General features: G+C 35.4%; 1 protein-coding gene across 8 annotated transcripts in view; it reads right to left on the bottom strand.

Moving 5' to 3' along the window:
* Positions 1-864: 864 nt before the first annotated feature.
* The window catches only part of LOC141398572 (frequenin-2), a 258760-nt gene continuing 241510 nt past the window's right edge, over positions 865-18114 (bottom strand). For all 8 annotated transcript variants that reach the window (XM_073975962.1, XM_073975955.1, XM_073975956.1 and 5 more), the window contains 3 exons: positions 10460-10538; positions 10284-10372; positions 865-1583 (listed from right to left, as the gene is read on the bottom strand). In XM_073975962.1, the coding sequence (XP_073832063.1) occupies positions 1416-1583; positions 10284-10372; positions 10460-10538 (336 nt within the window). In that variant the 3' untranslated portion in view covers positions 865-1415. The remainder of the gene's footprint in view (positions 1584-10283; positions 10373-10459; positions 10539-18114) is intronic.

Below are 18114 nucleotides of genomic sequence, written 5' to 3' on the forward strand. Positions count from 1 at the left end.
GAGTAAGTAGTAGCAATAATGTCTGAGTTAAAGGTAGACTGGGTTCAATAGGAAGTAGCTGTAATAAGTTCCTTTGGTATTTGTTGTTTTTTTTTTCATTTATTCACTTTCCCTAACATCCACCGAGCAAAAAAATGTTATAAAAAACCCGCAAGTAAAATAAAACGTGGAAATGAAAATAAAGTGTATTGTTTTTGTACTGGAGCCATGAATATGCTAACGACTGTAATTAAAACGTTAATACATTTTAATGTGCCGTATATTAAGGTCCAACAAAAACAAAACAATAGTCCAATAAAAAAGTTGATATTTTCCCATTGTCCTTTTTTAAAAAATTGCTTTTAACTAATCTAACAAACGCACCTTTTTATTCGACCTTAGTTGATGTTTGTTTTTAATTACACTATGCAACACAAATGAAGAAGGGGTTTCTAACAGAAGCGCAAACATATTAATGTGGGGATATTTTACCTTGGAGTTTCTATTTTTCCACACAGTTTCCTCAGTTCTTGACAATATAGTTAAAAATTTATTTCTTTTTCTTGGCTTTTCATTTCCGCTACTTTGAAATCACACGCTTTATTTTTCTACACGGTGTGATCAATGAGCACTGGTTAATTTTAGCGGGGAGTAGCATAGACTTCTCTTGAGATTTTTTTTACTTCAACAGACAACTTCTCAAATATTAAAGTTCACCTTGCCTTCTATAAAATACATAAATATACCCCTCATACATTTTTGTTGCATAGTGTAATCTGTGTATATTTTTTATTTTATTTCCCCGTTGTCGTGATTTTTTTTACTTTTTGTTATAGAAAATTTATCTAACTGTATAAATAAGTTCTCATTTGTCTGTTTTGTGTGTTTTTTCTTGTCATGTTGTTTCATTGTTTTATTTACTTGTTGTTGTTGGTTTTTTTGGGTGGGTGGTTTAATTTAGTTTTATTTATTTATTAATTATATTTAACGTTTTTTTCTGGTTTATACACTGTGTGTTTTGTTGTTGTCATTAAGCATTAACTACTGACAGCTGTTTCCCCCTTTAAAACAAAAACATTTCCGCTTGTAATGGTGGTTGATGCCAAAATGGCCCTTCCTTCCTCTTTCTTGTAAATGGGCACCTATGATTTTTATGCTATAAAAAATCGGTTAGCTGTTATTTGTCTAAACATTTTCGTTATTTTTTTCATAATTTTGATTATTCTGTTAATGTAAGTAAATTGGTGTGTGTGTGCGTTTCCGGGGGTTTGTTGTTGTAATGTTTCTATGTATAATGCAAATGTGTGGGTGTGTGTTGTATTTAAGTTTTTGGCTTTTTATTTTATTATTATTATTAATTTGTTCACTTCAGTTTTTGTTTTTGTATGTTATAAATCAGTTTAATTTTCCTCTGAATTAAACTATGACTCTTTTGGTTAATCACCACCTAAACTTAACGCCTGAACTATACGTGGATCAGCTTTACTACCCTCACGGAATTCCTCTAATGTCAAACGATCATCGTGATTTTTGTCCATTTGATCAAAGATTTTATCCACTCGTTTCTGCGGTGTATTCTCATCATCCGTTTGTGGCGTCTGACCCTAAAGAGTAAAGGTGGCATTTTTTGGGGAATAAAAATAATAATTTTTTATTAATAGTAATATTATAAAAGGTAAACTATTAAAAGAGTATTATTATAATGTTTATGATATTTTATTCCATATTTCTTAAAGTAAAGGAGTATATAATATACGTATATCACGAAAATTTTCTGGAATTGTCTTTTCCATTTCAGAAAAAAATATTAAGATAAAAGTCGTCATATCAAACCTGTTTTTGTAAATAACTTCGACCGTTGCGCGCAAAAGATATAGGCGTTAGGTCTTATTACCGTTTAAAAAATTTGCACTTTTTGCGATGATGGTAAAATAATTATAAAAAGTATCAACGGATTCGCAAAAATCGAAATTCTTACTAAATTTTACGTATTTACTAACATATTTTTATACCCTCCACCATAGAATGGGGGTATATTAAGTTTGTCATTCCGTTTGTAACTACTCGAAATAATCATTGTAGGCCCCACAAACTATATTCTTGATCAGCGTGCAATTCTATTATATGTATGTAGGACTTTTGGTATTGAATGCGGGCTATGTAGGTCCACGTTTTCGTATAGCCCCCATACAAAGTGACGCGTAACGCGTCGTCGTTTAAAGGAAATTTTAGGATATTTGTCTCATTTGACCACCGAATTGGTTGTAATTTGGAATTTTGTGTCTCCAGAGGCTAAAAAAATTTCTACCAAATTTTGTTTATATGTTCCACGTTTTGGTATAGCCCCCATATTAGGCCCCATATATTGTACGCGTCATTTTAAGATATTTTGAATGTATTAGTCCCATTTGACCACAGAATCGGTTGTAACTTTGCATTTCGCGTTTCAAGAGGCTAAGAAACATATCTACCAGAAAATGTTTACATAGGTCCACGTTTTGGAATAGGCCCCATATCACGCCCCATATTTTTTACGCGTCATTTTAAGATATTTTGAATGTATTAGTCCCATTTGTGCACCGAATTGGTTGTAATTTGGTATTTTGTGTCTCCAGAGGCTAATGAACATTTCTACCAAAGCTTGTTTATATAGGTCCAAGTTTTGGTATAGCCCCCATATAAGGCCCATATATAGTACACGTCACTTTAAAATATTTTGAATGTATTAGTCCCATTTGACCACAGAATGGGTTGTAAGTTTGTATTTTGTGTTTCCACAGGCTAAGAAATATTTCCACCATAAAATGTTTATATAGGTCCAGGTTTTGATATAGACCCCATAGGACGATATCTCCCGATTTTCGGTATTTAGAAGGTTTTAGCCTCAATATTCCACCGAAATGGCTGAAATTTGGTATTTAGTCTTCGTTGGGTGTATACAATTTTCCCCCGGAAATTTGTAGGTATAGGTCCACGCCTTCATATAGCCCCCATAGGACGGTACCTCCCGATTTTCGGTATTTTGAAGGTTGTGGCCTTAATATTCCACCGAAATGGCTGAAATTTGGTGGTTAGTCTTCACTTGGGTTATAAAACATTCCATATGAAATTTGTCGGTATAGCTCACACGCCCTCAAAAAACTACAAAAATTTCCCTCAGAAATTTGTCGGTATAAGTGCATGTTTTTGGGGGCAAAAACCTTTAATATACCTATGGGGGATATTGAAGGTTTTTTGCCTCATTATAACACGGAAATGGCTGCAAGATGGTACTTAGTCTTCGTTGAGAATATAAAACTTTCCATCTGAAATTTGTCGGTATAAGTCCATGTCTTCATATTGCCCCATAGAACGGTACCTCCCGATTTTCTACATATAGCTCGTTCTCCACCAAAATAGCTGATATTTGGTATTAAGTTGTTGATAGAGGTATGAAACATTCCAGCCGAAATGTGCCGGTACAGGTCGACGTCCTCAAATACCCCCATAGGACCGTACCGTCCGATTTACGGTATTTTGAAAGTTGTGGCCTCAATATACCACCGATATGACTGAAATTTAGTATTTAAATTGCCATGGGTGTATAAAATATTGTAGAAGAGAATTATCAATATAAGCCATTTTCTTCAAATAACCCCATAGAAGCGTACTTTCCGATTTCCGGTATTTTAAGGTTGTGTCATCAATATCCCATCGAAACGTATGAAATTTAATATTTAATCTCCGTTGGTGGTATAAAACTTCCCACCTGAAAATGTCCCGTATTGTTCCATGTTTTTATATACCCCCCATAGAAAGATCCCTCCCAATTTTCGGTATTTTGAAAGTTTTAGCTACAATATTCAATGCGACTAACTGAAATTTGGTATTTGGTTTTCCGATGTTGTTAACTATCAAAATCTAGAATATCCAGGTTTAGGTCTAGTCGGTTTTGCCCAATTTTATGTATTTCGCTCAATTCGGAAAATTGTAAATATTGGTCCATGTTTTGGAAAGAAACAAAATGTCGCCCTATATTAACTGTTTTCTAAGGGAGCATTCTCAGTTGAGATATATGTACTACTACTGCAATAAATGAAAGAGTTTAGTACTTTCATAAACGAAATAAAACTAATTGTTCCCATTCATTTCAATACAGTTCGTGGTGGAGGGTATAAAAATTCGGCTGGCCGAACTCTTTTCTTACTTGTTTTATATTAAACTACGATCAATTACAAAAATATTAAGTCCTATTTATATTGTGGGACGGATTGTTTTAGCAGCCGCGAAAATCTGATTGAAGCTCAACTATATAGGGAAATGTATCCGGAAATGTACGAAATTAATTGGTATACAAATTTTTAGTGATTAAAACCTTCGGTCCAAAGCTCTCAAATAATTCCCATTCCTTGACATATTTATACGGCTGATGGTTTGAAAAACATAATCATCGGAGCAATTGCCTCATCTTACAATTATGACACGAAATCTTTGTAGTCCCAGCAGATTATGAAAGTATAGCAAAAAATATGATTGTTTACATCGGAAAGTAACCAAATTTTTTGACATATTTATACGGCTGATGGTTTGAAAAACATAATCATCGGAGCAATTGCCTCATCTTACAATTATGACACGAAATCTTTGTAGTCCCAGCAGATTATGAAAGTATAGCAAAAAATATGATTGTTTACATCGGAAAGTAACCAAAGTAGGAGGGGCAAGATCCGCCCATTTATAGTTTTTTTTTCGAAATATTCGAGTTAAGGTATTACGGAATCCTTGCATTTTAGATATATAGTGGCTTTGGCAACTTTACAGAGGAAGATGTGGGAAATATTTTTGATAAAAATGGTGACCCTCATGCGGTTCATAAAAAGGGTCGTTTTTGGTCCTTTTTTTCGAAAATCTTTCAAAAACTCTTTTAAAATGTGATCATATTAAATCAAAATGTTCTACAAAATTGTTCGCCATAAAATTTTGCTATAGGTCTCAGAATTCACAAAATCTGTAAATCTTACCTAATCACCAGAAATTTCTAAACATGAAAAATACGTTTTAGGATTAAAATCGGACTTCATCTTAGTTTATTCAAAATTGTCCCACAAAACATAATTTGAGAGAGATGACGTCAAAGAAAAAATATTCTTCGTCAGATTTCACTATGGGTCACCAATGAAATGTCTATTTACATTATATATCATGAAAATAGCAAGTTCGCTCTGGGGTTTCCATATTTTTCCAATATATATTCACCACAAATGTTTCAAAAGCTGTTTAAATGGAGCGCCACAACATCTTCTGTATGAATTTATCACTAACAACCATCAATAAGATATTTGTAGTGTCCAATCACAACGACAATCTGGATAAAAATTTTAAAATATGGTCCTAAACGCTAGCTGATGTTATATGTTTTGGTTACAGATTTCTTTTATTCAGAGACTCATAATGAAACTTCATTTGGAACATTTCTTTCTTTAACAATATTCCCATAAAGTAAAGGATTTTGCTAGATTTTGATCCAGTATGGAATTATGTAAAATTAACAGTCCAAAATTAAAACACATAATTTCATTCTAATATATATAGATTTGTAATCTAATTTCCTTAAGGAAATAGTATACCTAGATATATGGTTTATTTTGAAACTCATAGTCAAATTTTGTAGAATTTTTCTTTTTTTTGACACTTTTCACATAGAACAAAGTTTCATATTACTTTCATGTATCGAAAAAAAGGGTAACAATTTTATCAAAAAAATTGGGAAATATTTTCATGTTTTTTTTCAGCAAAATTGATACTGCTATTTGTATGATATATAATGTAAATAGATATTTCTTTGGTGACCCATAGTGAAATTTTACTAAGAATATTTTTGTCTTTGACGTCATCTCTCTCAAATTATGTTTTGTGGGACAATTTTGAATAAACTCAGATGAAGTCCGACTTTAACCCTAAAACGTGTTTTTCCTTTTTGGAGATTACTGGCGATTAGATAATATTTACAGATTTGGTGTATTCTGAGACTATAATAAAATTTTATGGCGAACAATTTTGTAGAATATTTGGATTTGATATGTAGCGACAATCTGTTTTAACGTTCACTCTTTTTGAGAGACGGAAAGGCAGCGCGACACCAACTCCAAAAATGTCTTAATCGACTTCGTCATGACATCTAGCTCATTTAATCAGACTTCTATTTTTCTGCACATTCAACTTCATATTGCGTAAAAAATGCACGTTCACATTTTGAGAACCCAATGTGTTTGAACTCATTTACTTGAAGTTTGGTAAAATCAACGTACCAGTTTTTAGGCTTTACTAAGAGCTAAGACCCTTTGAAGGTAGAAGTTCAGCACTGGTATCTTTATGCAAAGAAAGGTAATTCTGTCAAAATTCGAGAGGTGCGTAAAAAATAGAGTTTTTGAGTTATGACACTTTTTGAATAAATGTGCGTCTAAAAAAATTATTTTGTTGAAGTACATGTTTTTTTCGTGTCAAAGTGTGGATACCCTCTTTAGCCATTAGGCTCAATATATAAAAATCATGTTACAGTGGCACAGTTATATAAAGACTTCTACGCTTATTTAAAGACTTTTTTAAGAATGTTTCCCTCATTTAAAATTTTCGAATTGCACAATGACAGTCGTTTGTTTATTACAATTTATTCAGTGAACAATTAATTTTGTGGGAGACGTTTATGTTCCGTTCGAGATAATTCATAAAATAAAATAAAGGTTAACAAGCGGTGTTCTGCAGTTGTAATGGCATACATATGTAGCCTAGCCTAGTTTTTGTCTTGGAAATTGATTTCCCTAAATTTAGAATGTTATAATTTTTAAAGGCGACTGTCCTATTACAATGCTTTACCGACAATGCCTATTTCTTTCTCCGAATTTAAAAAAATGAAGCTTAACAAGTAAAAAAGCATTAAGTTCGGCCGGGCCGAACTTTTCATACCCTCCACCATAAAATATTCATTCCTGTCCCCAACTTTAAGTGAGTACGTTAAAATGTCAGATAATGTACATAAAATGCTTCATTCGGGAGGCCCTTTTTTATGGTGCCTATATCTAACTGTTGACAATTTTTGGTGGGCTAGAAATTGGGAGGTACTGTTATATAGGGGTTATAATAAAACATGGGCCTATGATGACAGTTTTTGATGGGAGCCTTTAATGTCAAATAACTCCTAATTCGGTTAAAAAATTTAGCTAGAATCCTCAAAATATCGAAAATCGGTACATAACGTGGGAACTTCAAATATCATTAACAGCTAGTTCGGAGGTATCTGGGCTATACGAAAATATGAACTTAAATGAACAATTTTTGTTGACTTTTAAATTTCAAATTACAGAAAGTTCGTCCACAAAATAAAGCTAAGGTACGGAAAATCGGGAGGTTTGTTTTGGGGCTATACAAAAACATGGACCTACGTTCGGTTAAACATTTTAAGTAAAATCCTCAAAGTACCGAAAATCGGGAAGTATCGTTATATTGGGGCTATGTTGAAAATTGTTGATGCAGATGTGTGGTGACCACTACAACCTTCAAATGTCAAATTACACTTAGATCTGTTAAAAATTGTAGCTAAAATTGCCAAATTACTGAAAATTGGGAGGTACCGTTACATGGGAGCTATATCCGAACATGGACCTATGTTGACAATTTTTGATGGAGAGGTGTTGTGACCGCTAAGAACTTCAAATGTCAAATTACTGCTAGTTCGGTTTAATATTGTAGCTAAAATCATCAAATTACTGAAAATCGGGAGGTACCGTTATATGGGGGCTTTCTTGACAATTTTTGGTGGAGAGGTGTGGTGACCACTAAGAATTTCAAATGTCAAATGTTCAGATTACAGATAATTCGGTTAAAACTTGTTGGTAAAATTCTCAAAATACCTGAAATCGGGCGGTAACGTTATATGGGGGCTATTCCAAAACATGGACCTATGTCCACTAGTTATATAAGTTTATTGACATTTAAGAACCCTAAATGTCAATTGATAGCTAAATCGGTCTGAAAATGTAGCTAAAAACGTCAAAATACCGTAAATCGGGGGGTACCGTTATATGGGGGCTATACCAAAACGTGGACCTATGTCCACCAGTTTTGTCACATAAGTTTATTGACATTTAAGAACTTCAAATGTCAAATTATAGCTTCATCGGTCTGAAAATGTAGCTAAAAACGTTAAAATACCGTAAATCGGAGGGTACCGTTATATGGGGGCTACACCAAAACGTGGACCTATGTCCACAACTTTTGTTAAATAAGTTTAATGACACTTAAGAACCCTAAATTTCAAAATATAGCTAAGTCGGTCTGAAAATTTAGCTAAAACCGTCAAAATACCGTAAATCGGGGGTACCGTTATATGGGGGCTATACCAAAACGTGGACCTATGTCCACAACTTTTGTTATACAAGTTTATTGATACTTAAGAACCCTAAATGTGAAATTATAGCTACATCGGTCTGATAATGTAGCTAAAAACGTCAAAACACCTCAAATCGGGGGGTACCGTTATATGGGGGCTATACCAAAACGCGGACCTATGTCCACAACTACTAATATATAAGTTTATTAACACTTAAGAACCCTAAATGTCAAATTATAGCTACATCGGTCTGATAATGTAGCTAAAAACGTCAAAATACCGTATATCGGGGGGTACCGTTACATGGGGGCTATACCAAAACGTGGACCTATGTCCACAACTTTTGTTATATATGTTTACTGATACTTAAGAACCCTAAATGTCAAATTATAGCTAAATCGGTCTAAAAATGTAGCTAAAAACGTCAAAAGACCGCAAATCGGGGGGTACCGTTATATGGGGGCTATACCAAAACGTGGACCTATGTCCACAAGTTTTGTTATATATGTTTATTGACACTTAAGAACCCTAAATGTCAAATTATAGCCAAATCGGTCTGAAAATTTAGCTAGAACCGTCAAAATACCGTAAATCGGGGGTACCGTTATATGGGGGCTATACCAAAACGTGGACCTATGTCCACAACTTCTAATATATAAGTTTATTAACACTTAAGAACCCTAAATGTCAAATTATAGCTACATCGGTCTGATAATGTAGCTAAAAACGTCAAAATACCGTATATCGGGGGGTACCGTTATATGGGGGCTATACCAAATCGTGGACCTATGTCCACAACTTTTGTTATATAAGTTTATTGATACTTGAGAACCCTAAATGTCAAATTATAGCTAAATCGGTCAAAAAATGTAGCTAAAAACGTCAAAATACCGCAAATCGGGGGGTACCGTTATATGGGGGCTATACCAAAACGTGGACCTATGTCCACAAGTTTTGTTATATATGTTTATTGACACTTAAGAACCCTAAATGTCAAATTATAGCCAAATCGGTCTGAAAATGTAGCTAAAAACGTAAAAATACCGTAAATCGGGGGTACCGTTATATGGGGGCTATACCAAAACGTGGACCGATATAGCCCATCATCGAACTTGACCTGCCTGCAAACAAAAGACGCATTTTCCCAAAATTTCAGCGTCCTATCTTCATTTTTGTGGATGCTAGAGTGATTACCACAGACGGACGGACGTGCTCAGATCGACTTAGAATTTTACCCTGATCAAGAATATATATACTTTATAGGGTCGCAAATGAGTATTTCAATGCGTTACAAACGGAAAAACAAACTTAATATACCCTCCATACTATGGTGGAGGGTATAAAAATAACTTGAAATGGTTATCCTAAGGACCATTCTGCTACCACAATTTTAAATTTTTAATTCTAAATTTGTAGGCTATATGTCGTATTGCATTTCATACATATGCACATATTTTCGAATATTTAAGAAAAATAATTTTTTGGCCAAAATATCACAATCCCTGTTTTAATGTGTTTTATAATGTTTCACTGTCACTCTACTGACTCTAAAATTAACATCGTTTTTAATTATACTTTTAAATATTGGTAAAGCATTTAAAAAAAAAAAAAAAAAAAAAAAAAATAGAATAATAATAATCTAAATATTGATTAACCACGCAACATATTCGTCTGTAAACTAAATTTTACTGATTAACCATATCACAAGTCTTATATCTACATATTTAAAGCCAACGGTAAAAGTTTATATTAATATATCCTATCTAACACAGCAATGTTATTGAGGTTTTATCGTCCTTTTCACATAGCGGTATTAATTTTCTCAAAATAAATATTTTCAATTAAACAAATTGTCACTAAAATGTATGTTCTTTGTGGAAATGTCGATATCGTAAATAAGATAAACAACTAAAAAAGTCAATATATCACAGATACATACCACCATTTGATAGATGGCATCCACAATGTTGTACATTTCCTCTCTTGTGATATAGCCATCATTATCGACATCGTACAACCGAAAAGCCCCTACAAGGGAAAATAAAGTTGAAATAAAAAGAACAACAATCGATTAGAAAGCAATCCAACATGGCAAAATGTCAACCATTAACATACATTGTAACTTTTCATCTAGATTTCCTCTGGATGTAATCGACAAGGCTCTAATGAACTCTTCGAATTCTATCGCTCCATCCTAAAAAGGGAATAAATGAAAGAAAGAGAGAGAGGTTGAAATACAGTTTTGTATAAAATACACATAATTCTTTTACTTTTTTACGATGTTTGGGAAATGGATTTTTCAAATGTGACTTGAATGAATGTTTTGCAAATGTGTGAAGTGATGTCTTTTTATGATGGATGTATTTGATTTATGATAAAGTCTGTGCCGCATACAATGTTTGGATGCGAAATGTATACATGTTTCTGACAAGTGCCCTTTTGATATGTCTTTGTCATGTGATGGATACCCACCATTTATGTAAGTATGCTGCATAATATTTTGACAATAAAAAATGTTCATTTTCTCAAAATTGATTTTAGGGAATTATTCTTAGGAGGATATTTTCTCTGCAGTCAGGTGTCCCATCCATTGACGGAATATGTGGAAAACTCTAAATTAATTTGTATATGCGTTAAGAATGTAATAATGTTAGTTCCAAAAATGGAAAACACCTTTTTAGGCATAAATAACAAAGCGAGCAATATCAAAATAACGACGATATAAAGGCATCGCGATTCAAAGCCTCATGTAATATCCTTTGATAATGAAAACCATCTCAATATCGAGGTATAAGTGAACGATAAAGTCTTTTTAATAGTGTGTCAGACCATTTCTCAAAAAATATGTAATACATTAATTATACCCTACACCACATTGTGCTAGGGGTATTATGTATTTTTGCATTTGTATGTAAGATGAAAAAGGAAACGAGATAGACCCATAGTTCCTTTTGGGGATATACTTAGAATCACTTCTGAGTCGATTTATGCACGTCCGTCCGTCTGTCCATTTGTCCATGTATTTTTGTTAGCAACGTACAGGTCATATTTATTATCCGATTCAACTGATTCAAATTGGGGAACGACATTTTGTAGCCACAGTAAGAACGCTATTGCGGCTCAGATTTGGATATAGCTCCCAAACATAGTCAACCGATCCAATGTCGACGAAATTTGAAAAATGTCATTATATTTAAATTGGTTCTGATTTGGATATAGCTCTCCTATATATTTTTGCCCGATTTGAGTTATTTGGGTAATGTAGGGGATGGAAGATACCAATGAACGGTCCTGACCGGCTTTAACATGGCAAAGCCCAGGATTTAACTTGGTCCCTCTTTCATCTCTCAACACCTAACGGTGACGCACTGCCATGACACAAAGCATGAGTTTGGTTGCGGATTTGTAGTTGGTCGGAGGTTAAAACATCTGGTCTCCAGCTTCACCCCAGTGAATGAAAGACTCGCTGCAATTCGATTAAAAGCAAAATTCATCAACATCAGCTTTATTTGCGCTCATGCTCCCATTGAAGGCAAGGACGAACAGACCAAAGATATATTCCATGAGCGCTTAGAAGAAACATACGACCGTTGTCCTGCCCATAACATTAAAATTATTCTAGGCGATTTTAATGCCAAAATTGCAAAGAAGAATGTCTCTGGCCAACAGTCGGGAAATTCAGTCTCCACAGTGAAACATCTGACATTGGTATGAGGCTGATAGACTTTGCAGCTGCAAGAAACATGGTAGTTAGCAGTACCAGATTAAAGCATCTCGATATTCATAAGGGCACCTGGCTGTCGCCAGATCAAAGAACAAGAAATCAAATTGATCACTTTGTGATAGATGGGAGACATGCATCAAGCGTGTTGGATGTACGATCATTCCGAGGTGCAAACATTGATTCGGACCACTACCTTGCTGCAGCAAAGGTGCGTACCAGATTAAACGTAGCAAACAAAGTGCGCTGCTTAATCAAAGCACTCCTCGTCCCGATAACATATGAGGACAATGGCAAAACATTGCCCACTCCATGCAAACAGCCGCAAAATCAGTACTTGGATACCAGAGACCTCCACCAAGGAATCCATGGTATGACCAGGAGTGTCGTGCTGCTACCGAAGAGAAAATGCGGCATATAGGGCTACTTTTCAATTAGTAGCAACGCGTATCGCACGAGAGAGGTATCAAGAGAAAAGGAGAGAGGAGAAACGTCATTTCCGCAGGAAAAAGAGAGAGATGGAAAAGCGGGAGTGTGAACAAATCGAGATGTACAGGAGACAAAACGAAGTCCGAAAATTCTACCAAAGAGTGAAATATCAAACTGATGGCTTTGGAACTGGCACAAATTGATACAGATAGTGTGCTAAGGATATGGAAAAACATTTTCCAAACTGTTGGTATCCAATAGTAGCGAAGTCGACGAGTATACGACAGATCCAATCTCAGAAGATGGTATTGAATGTATACCACCCGGCCAAGATGAGGTGAAGACAGCAATAAACAGGCAGAGGAATAAGAAGGCACCAGGAGCTGATGGCCGAGCTGTTTAAAACCGGAGGCGACACGCTGATAAGGTGTATGCATCAGCTAGTTAGCTCCATCTGGCAGGAAGAACGCTTACTCGACGATAGGAACCTGAGCATACTGTGTCCCGTCCATAAGAAAGGAGATAAGACTTTATGCTCCAACTATACGGACATAAGTCTTCTTCCTATCGCCTACAAGATAGTGTCAGGGATATTGTGCGAACGTCTAAAGCCTATGGTCAACGAAATAATTGTACCATACCAATGCGGCTTTAGACCTGGCAAGTCCACCATTGAACAGATATTTACACTGCGGCAAATCCTGGAGAAGACCCAAGAGATGCAGATCGACAGCTACCACCTTTTTGTCGATTATAAAGCAGCCTTCGACTGCCCGCTACGTTCAAAGGTATTCCACGCCATGTCTGAATTTGGTATCCCTGCAAAGCTCATTCGGCTTCGTAGAAAGACATTAACTGATAATCGGTCCTCAGTTAAAATATTAAAGAACCTCTCAGAAGAGTTTTGTACCAAAAGAGGTTTCAGCTAAGAAGACAGCCTTTCGTGTGATTTTTTCAACATCCTGCTAGAAAAGGTTATACGAGACGCAAACGTCAAAAGAAGTGGCACAATCTACACCAATAGCCGCATGTTACTTTCTTATGCTGATGATATAGACATCATGTGACGATCAGTAAAAGAAGTAACCAATCCCTTATTGAGGTCGAAGGAGAATCTGCTAAAGTGGGTCTGGCGGTAAACGGCGAGAAGACCAATTTGATGGTGTCGACGCGCAATGCGTCCATTGAGCTCGGACCAACTCTTGAAGTTGGTTCCTATAATTTTGAGGTAGTAAAATACTTAGTTTAGGCACCGTCGTAAACACAACGAACGACATCAGTTGTGAAATAAGAAAAATAATTGTATTGTGCAACAGATGCTACTATGTTTTAAGTAAGCAATTTAAAAACAAAGCCACAACTCGTCAAACAAAAATAACGCTTTACAAAACACTGATAATACCCGTGCTGATGTATGGTTCCGAAGCCTGGGTACTTGCGCAAGTAGATAAGGCAGTGCTTGGCGTGTTTGGGAGAAAAATTCTTCGAAAGATCTACGGACCAATCTGCGTTGACGGTGAATATCGACGTCGTTTGAACCACGAGCCGTATCTGCTATACAACGACATCAATATCGTTATACGTATCGATTTACAGCGATTGCGTTGGCTAGGTCATATAATAAGAATGAGCGATGATGAACCCGCTAAAAAGGCGCACATGGCGGTGCACGCAGAATTGGCAGGCCAAAGAATAGATGGCGCAAACAAGTGGATGAAGAGATGACGAGGCGCGGTATTCCAAAAAGCGAAGCACTAATCAGAGAGAATTGGATATCTTTTCTTAGTTTGGTCTATGGAACAAATGTTCTGTAATGGGCCAGTATGTAAGTAAGTGCACCAAACACAAAATTCGACAGACAGACATTTTGATAAAATTTATAAAATGTGAAGCAACCTTGTCTAGAAAAAATTCTCCAAATTATATTGAAATCGTGGTGGTGTAGGGTATTATATAGTCGGCCCAGCTAGACTTTGAACCTTTCCTCACTGGTTTTTTTCCTCACCAGTTTTTGTAAAAAATTTTATTCTTCTCACACGAATTGTCAAATTTTGTAGATCGATTTGCTCGCTTTAGCGCAAATGTAGAGCGCTGATTTTTAAATGAGGAATCCTTAACGATATATGGAACGGGTATACGAAAAATTAGATGTGTATGTCATCTGGGGGCTGAGCTATGAATGCCTAAATTATTACGAATATAGACGAACGAACAAAAATAAGTTACAAAAACTGGGGGTTATACCAGGTATCGTAAAATTTTAATTATGAAACGTCAAAATTTTCTTAATGTTGTTGGGGAAATTACAACGAACATAATTATACCCTACATCACAATGTGGAAAGGGTATTATAAGTTTGTTTTGGAAAAAGTTCATGTAATTTGAGAGATGTGTGTCCGTCCGTCCGTCTGTCCATTATAAATTGTAATCAAACTCCAGGCCGCAATTATGGACCGATCGTCACGAAATTTAGCATGGAGATCGGTCTTAGACCAGAATAGACACCTATTGTTATTGGTGTCAGATCGTTAAATATTTAGCGGGTGAAATGGACCAAAACATAATTTTTATCGAATTTTGTAGCTGCTCTGTAGGTCGCAATAATGGTCTGATCAACGCGAAATTTTAAATAACGTAAGAATGTATGACAAAGAAGAAGCTTGCAATATGAGATGGCGATCAGATAATATTTAGAGGGTTAAATGGACCAGAACTTTTGTGTGAAATTTGTGAAAAATTTTAATATACAGATTATATCTTTATTCCTGAAAGAGATATTCAGGGCAAGTAAGCTATACTTGGAAGACGATCTCTTGCCGATCCATTGATGTCAATTATGTTGGTGTACGTGATCAGATAACAGAGTTACAGCTTAATATATCCTATATATATATATATATATATATATATCTTTTTGTTTGTAGTGTTATCATAAACACGCTAGAGGTCGCAATTATAGCTTAATAGTCACGACATTTTGCACGATGTCAGTGGGTTAAATGGACCATTACTTTTGTATGAAAAATATAAAAATTTTATTTTTGGTCCGTATTTTAATTCCTGGATGGCAAATATCGGCAAAGTAGCCTACATATGGAAAAATAACTACTGACATTTCCCCTGATGCAAATTACAATAATGTGTCTGCTTGATAACTTAGGGCAGAAATTAAACGTAATTTGTTAGAGTTAGAGAATCAATTACATAGATATGATATTCAGTGGAATTGTGGCGGTATGTACTATGTGTTTTAAAATACAATATTCTTCAAAATGTTTGTTACGACGGAAAAAATCCTTATATAGGCTACAATCTATGATTTTTTTCTGACAAAATTATAGTTTTATACATTAGACTTTCTCAAAATTGTCCAACTTTGTCTGAAATTCTGTCACCGGGAATATCTTCAGAAAAGGGTTCTGAATCAACAACATAATATACCAAGGTGCGATTTTTTGAAGTTTCCCTCCTTGCAGAAAAAATAGTTTTTTTTTATTTTTGGTTTGGCGAATAAAATATTAAACACAAAAAGCATGCGACTTGAACTATAAATATTCACCATGTGTTGTCAAAATGTACAGTCGTGTCGGGGTTAAAATTTTTTTAATTATATTTGTAAATCGTTTTAACTACGGTTGCGCGGTTTATTTGGCCCTTTCAAAAAATAATATTTATAAAGGTCTCTTCGCGAATCAATATTTAAAACATATCAATGTGTATGAAAATCATTTGGCAGATCAATATTTTAGTTCATTATAACCGTTTTTTGGCCGCGTTCATTGGGTTGGGATAAATAAAATAAGAATGGGGGGTAGGAACAACAAAGTCTGTTCGTTATATCCGGCGTTCATTATGAACGCGTCGCGTTCATTATAAACGTCGCTATCCGCTTGTGCTTAAAAGTTGACGTGTAAATCCTAACCAAATTGTAAGACATTCTACTTGCCGGGGACAATTGGTGTTCGTTATAATCGTGGTTATTTTAAGATGTTGAATGTGTGTAGAAATGTTAAGAAAAAATCTTTGGGAACACAAAAATTTGTTTATAAACGTAGTTTTTGATAACCGATGTTCGCTATATCCGAATGCTACTGTGTAATTCTTTGTTTTAGCTTACTTTTGCATATAAAGCACTAAAAATTTATAAAAAGCCAAAAGTCCACCGCTATTAATGTTTGCTTCAAAAACAGACCAAATTACGTACAGTCCATCGGTACGAATAAGTCTTAATTTTTTAACGCAGTACGCATTCGGCACGATGTGCAATGAAGGTTTATTAAACAAATTTGAAACATCGTTTGCGAGTGTCATTTAACCAGTTTTTATAGTGCACAGAATGGTCCTTTATCGACATAAAGACTCGAACCCACATAGTCACCAAATTACGTTACCCGGTTTCACTGGTGGTAAAGCTGATCTTCGGACGTATCGACTATGTAATGGCTTATCTGTTTTTCATTTCGTTTTTCAAATTCAAATGTGTTTTTTATACATTTACGCGGATATTTGGCCGCTGAGATTAAATTTGATCGATCACTCCTGCCGTAATTATCTTCGTCGAAAGTTGTGAAAAATGTTCGCACGAAAATGTGCACGAGATAATTTTGCCATTTTTTTGGGAAACTGAATTTTTGAAGTCATTGTAAACAAATCAGCTGGTCTGACGTTCATTATTAAGAGCGTTTATTCTGAAAAGTGTCAAATTTTCAATGAAAATATAAAAAAGCAGCTTTTCTAATTCGCCGTTTACCGCCAGACCCACATCACGAGATTCTCCTTCAACCTTGTTAAAGGTATCGTCAGCATAAGCATGTAACATGTGGCTATTGGTGTAAATTGTGCCATTTCTTTTGATGTTTGCATTTCGCAAGACCTTTTCCAGCGGGATGTTAAAGAGATCGCCCGAAAAGCTGTCTCCTCATCTGAAACCTCTTTTGGTATTGGACTCTTCCGAGATATCCTATCCTATTTTAATTGAGGGCCGGGTATCAGTTAAAGTCATCTTACAAAGCCGACTGAGCTTTACAGGAATACCAAATTCAGACATGGCTTGGAATACCTTTGAACTTGGGGTGCTGTCGAAGGCGATCTACATCTCTTGCCTCAGGGTAAATATCGGGTCAATGGTGCATTTGCCAGGTCTAAAGCCTCTAGTTTGAGCACACAGTCTTATCTTCCTTCTTATTGACGGGACGTAGAATGCTCTGGCTCCAATCGTAGGGTACACGTTCTTCGTGTCAGATTGTGCTAATTTGCTGATACATACACCTTATCAGCGTATCGCCTCGGCTGGAAAATCATCGGCTCCAGCTGCCTTACTATTCTTCAGTCGGTTTATTGCTGTCCTTAACTCATCTGGCCGGGCGGTATACATACCATCTTCTAGGATTTAATCTGTAGTATCCTCAACATCTCCGCAACTATTGGTTACCAATAGTTTGGAAAAAATCTCTTTCCATATCCTGAGCATACTATCTGTAACAGTTAACAAATTACCTTGTTAGCCTTTACAGGATTATGTGCCTGAACCAAAGCCACCAGTTCACACTCCCGCTTTTCAATTTTTCCATTTTCTCCCGATATCTCTCCTGTGCGCTACGCGTTATTACTGATTGCATT

This window comes from Musca autumnalis, unplaced genomic scaffold (assembly GCF_047663935.1).
Source record: "Musca autumnalis isolate F117 unplaced genomic scaffold, ASM4766393v1 scaffold_3, whole genome shotgun sequence".
In the NCBI taxonomy this organism is placed as follows: domain Eukaryota; kingdom Metazoa; phylum Arthropoda; class Insecta; order Diptera; family Muscidae; genus Musca; species Musca autumnalis.